We start from the raw sequence: 3175 nt of genomic DNA on the forward strand, positions 1-3175 counted from the left end.
GCCTATATGGAGCTAGCCTAGCGATGGGAGCCTCCCGGGCAGGGAGGTTCAGATGCAGCTTCGTAGCTTCCTCGCATGGCACTGGAAAAGGAATAGGAAAGAGATGGCTTCGACCACTATAGCTAGGAAGGGCTTTGCAGGCTTGTACTTTCTATCAATCTATCAATAGATGGGCTAGCAGAAAAGCAGGAGAGGGGGTTCCTTAGATGCAGGCAGGGAAATCATTGTTTTGCCTTCCCGGCTGGGCTTCGAATGGAGGTTATTGGCAAGCAAGCAGAGGAATGAATAGCAGGAGAGTTTTTAAGTTCATTTTATGATGTTAGCTCGCTAGGAGCGGAAACGGGACCTGCTCTAACCGCTACCAGACGGAACTAGATATTCAAAAGAGCCATCACAGCTTCTGAAAGAGCAGCTTGGAAATTACTAATTAGTTTAAGGTACTGACTAACTGAGACGGAGAGAGCCCTTTTTCAGTGTTGTCGGAATAGGACCTGTTGGTGGTTTAAAGGGCATTACATTAGGACTTTAGTAAAGATAGTACGACTTTGGTTTCAGAGATAGCGATTCGCCTATTCTTATTCCTTTCCTTTTAATCAAGGTCTTTCCCGAGGAAGAGGGAAGCAAGCAAAGCCCGGATCGGAGGGGAAATAGTGTTGTAACTGAGGTAGACTACCGAACGGGTGTGGGAAGAATCTCGCCAAAGGTTCCATTTCTGATTCCTCTCCAACGGTTAACTCAAGGGATTCGATTCTCTTTTACGCTAGGTAAGACCGAGAACTCGATTGCGGGTGAAGCCTTAGTTGTCGCTGGTGGTGGGGGAGCTTACTGAGATCTCCATATACTATGGTAATCATGTGATGCCCGTAGTAAGTCAAATAGAAGATGAAAACATTCGATTACTTTTCCAGCGCTATGATCACCGTCAAAGACAGGATTCGAGGCCTTTGTCCCCATTGCTTCTTAGTGTTGTAGGCAGCCCCATCTCTTGATTACGAATATCACTTTCACAGCAAGCACGAATGCGCGAGAAGCTTCACTATTATTATATATATTGAAAGGATCTCCCCGGGAAAGCATGATGCCTTACTTGCCCCTGCTCGATCTGTTCTGGACCGCATAAAGGCCTTACTTATACTTATCCTCGATCGCCAAATCCCACAGAGATGTTTCCTCGGTGCTTTCAGAGAAAGCTGTCCAAGGTTCATCAATAATTGAGGAAATCAACCAAAGCATCTCTCCGGCTGTCCACTTTGCTTAGTAGGGGGGGAGGATCCGATCAATACAAGGGTTGCACCTCTTCACGCTGAGCTGGATCGATGGCCAGTGAGGCTGGTCGAAGTAGAGGATGAACTAGGAAGTCTTTCTGTCGATGACCTAGTGGCCAGTGCCAGAGAGTCGACTCGCTTTAGGTAGGAGTCCCCTGGCTTCCTTTCAGCGTTCACTTCCTTATCCCTATAAGTCGAGCTAGGGAAGGAAGTAGTGGGATAGAGTGAGTGAGAATTTCACTCCCAGGATAAGAGTCAGCTGTCCGGAGATCTTACCTGCATGTAAAATCCCATGCAATCTTGACTCTCCCGGTGAGTAGTCGTTCGAGTTGGCATGAATGGCACAGATGTTATCAGTAGAGCTTATATGCTCACTAAATCGCTCGCTTGCAAGGAGACAATCTATTCTATTAATGCATGCTGGCTGATCATCTGGTAGCTAGCTCAGCATCCTAAAGTTTGTAACAGAGATAACTTCTGTCAAAACATACCATTTTCCCCGGGTCTTTTCATTTTAGGTTATGAAGGTGATTGTAACTGGAAAGCTGCTTTATGACCTACGCTTCGCTCGTTTGGTAAGCTGGGTTCTTTCTTCCGGAAGTGTCTTAGAGGGATGAGGATATGAAATAGCTCAGGGAAAGGATACTATAAGTGACTTCCTGGGACTCGGGAGGGAAGAATGACCGCGACTGACGACTGAGAATGTTCTGAGTACCGAAAAAGCTCTACTGAGAACCTTTCTGCCCCATAATTGACCCCGCCCTAAACTATTGAAGAAGCGAAAGCAGTTGCCGCTTCTGAGTGAATATTGTACATTCATTTGACTCAATTCATTCGTTGTATCGTAGTAAAGGAAAGAAGAAAAGAATTCACTCAAGTGAAAGGAGCCCGCATTCCCTCTCTCCTTTCCCACACCCCTAATAAAATAATAAGAAAGGGGGTGGCCTCGTCCTCTTCCTCAGGTAGGAGAGACTACACCTTTCAAAAGGATAAACTTAGAAAACAAAGAGAATCAGAAAGGCCATCATTAATGCGAACAAGGCAATAGCCTCGGTTAGAGCAAAGCCCAGGATTGCATATCCGAATAACTGTTTTGCCAATGATGGATTTCTTGCCACGGAATGAATTAATGAACTGAATACGTTTCCGATACCTACAGCAGCTCCCGCTGAAGCAATTGTAGCAGCTCCGGCACCCATTGATTTTGCACCTTCTAACATCTCGAATTTCTCCATTCTCGTCATGCCATGCTTGTTCTCATTTCTTTTTAATTTCTAAACCTGACATACCGATTTTGATAGATTTGACGTCTTCGTTTTTTATTAATTCTAAAGCCAATTTGTTAGATTGGTCAAAGTAATAGTATAGGAAGATCAGAAGCAGAATAATTATTATGAGACAAAGAACAACGAGGTAATCCTCTCGGATTTTTGCTATTATAGATTTTGCACTTTCTAACATCTCGAATTTCTCCATTCTCGTCATGCCATGCTTTTTCATTCACTTCTTTTCTTCGTCGCTTCTTCCCCTCGTTCCCTTTCTCTTGGACATCTCACTTGAAATGCAATCAATGCATTCATTCTTTTCGATCTTATACTCAGATAGACTGAACACTCCCCCAATTTTCATGAATAAAGAAAGGGATAAACAACGACATCTGTGAACTCGGGTAGGCTTAGTTAGGGCATACCTCTGCCCTAAGCTAACAGCTTTCTTCTCTTATGTATGTAATAGTTGGATGAAAAGATCGCTCCTATCCTAAATGCAGCCGTGATCAACTATACTAAACGATTGATTCCACCCACTTTCAGCTATATCAACAAGGGATCCATCCCTTTAGTCACGGTTGGGCACTCAGTACTGGGCACAACAAAACTCAGGCCATTTTTCTATGGACTACGCTCTTTCCC

At 44.3% G+C, this 3175-nt stretch overlaps 1 protein-coding gene across 1 annotated transcript; it reads right to left on the reverse strand.

Moving 5' to 3' along the window:
* Positions 1–2147: 2147 nt before the first annotated feature.
* Positions 2148–2861, reverse strand: LOC127743783 (ATP synthase subunit 9, mitochondrial). The gene has a single exon (XM_052255964.1). It carries the CDS (start codon positions 2507–2509, stop codon positions 2261–2263), a length of 249 nt encoding a protein of 82 aa, XP_052111924.1. The 5' UTR covers positions 2510–2861; the 3' UTR covers positions 2148–2260.
* Between the last annotated feature and the right edge of the window lie 314 nt (positions 2862–3175).

This window comes from Arachis duranensis, unplaced genomic scaffold (genome assembly GCF_000817695.3).
Source record: "Arachis duranensis cultivar V14167 unplaced genomic scaffold, aradu.V14167.gnm2.J7QH unplaced_Scaffold_113018, whole genome shotgun sequence".
NCBI classification, from domain to species: Eukaryota; Viridiplantae; Streptophyta; class Magnoliopsida; order Fabales; family Fabaceae; genus Arachis; species Arachis duranensis.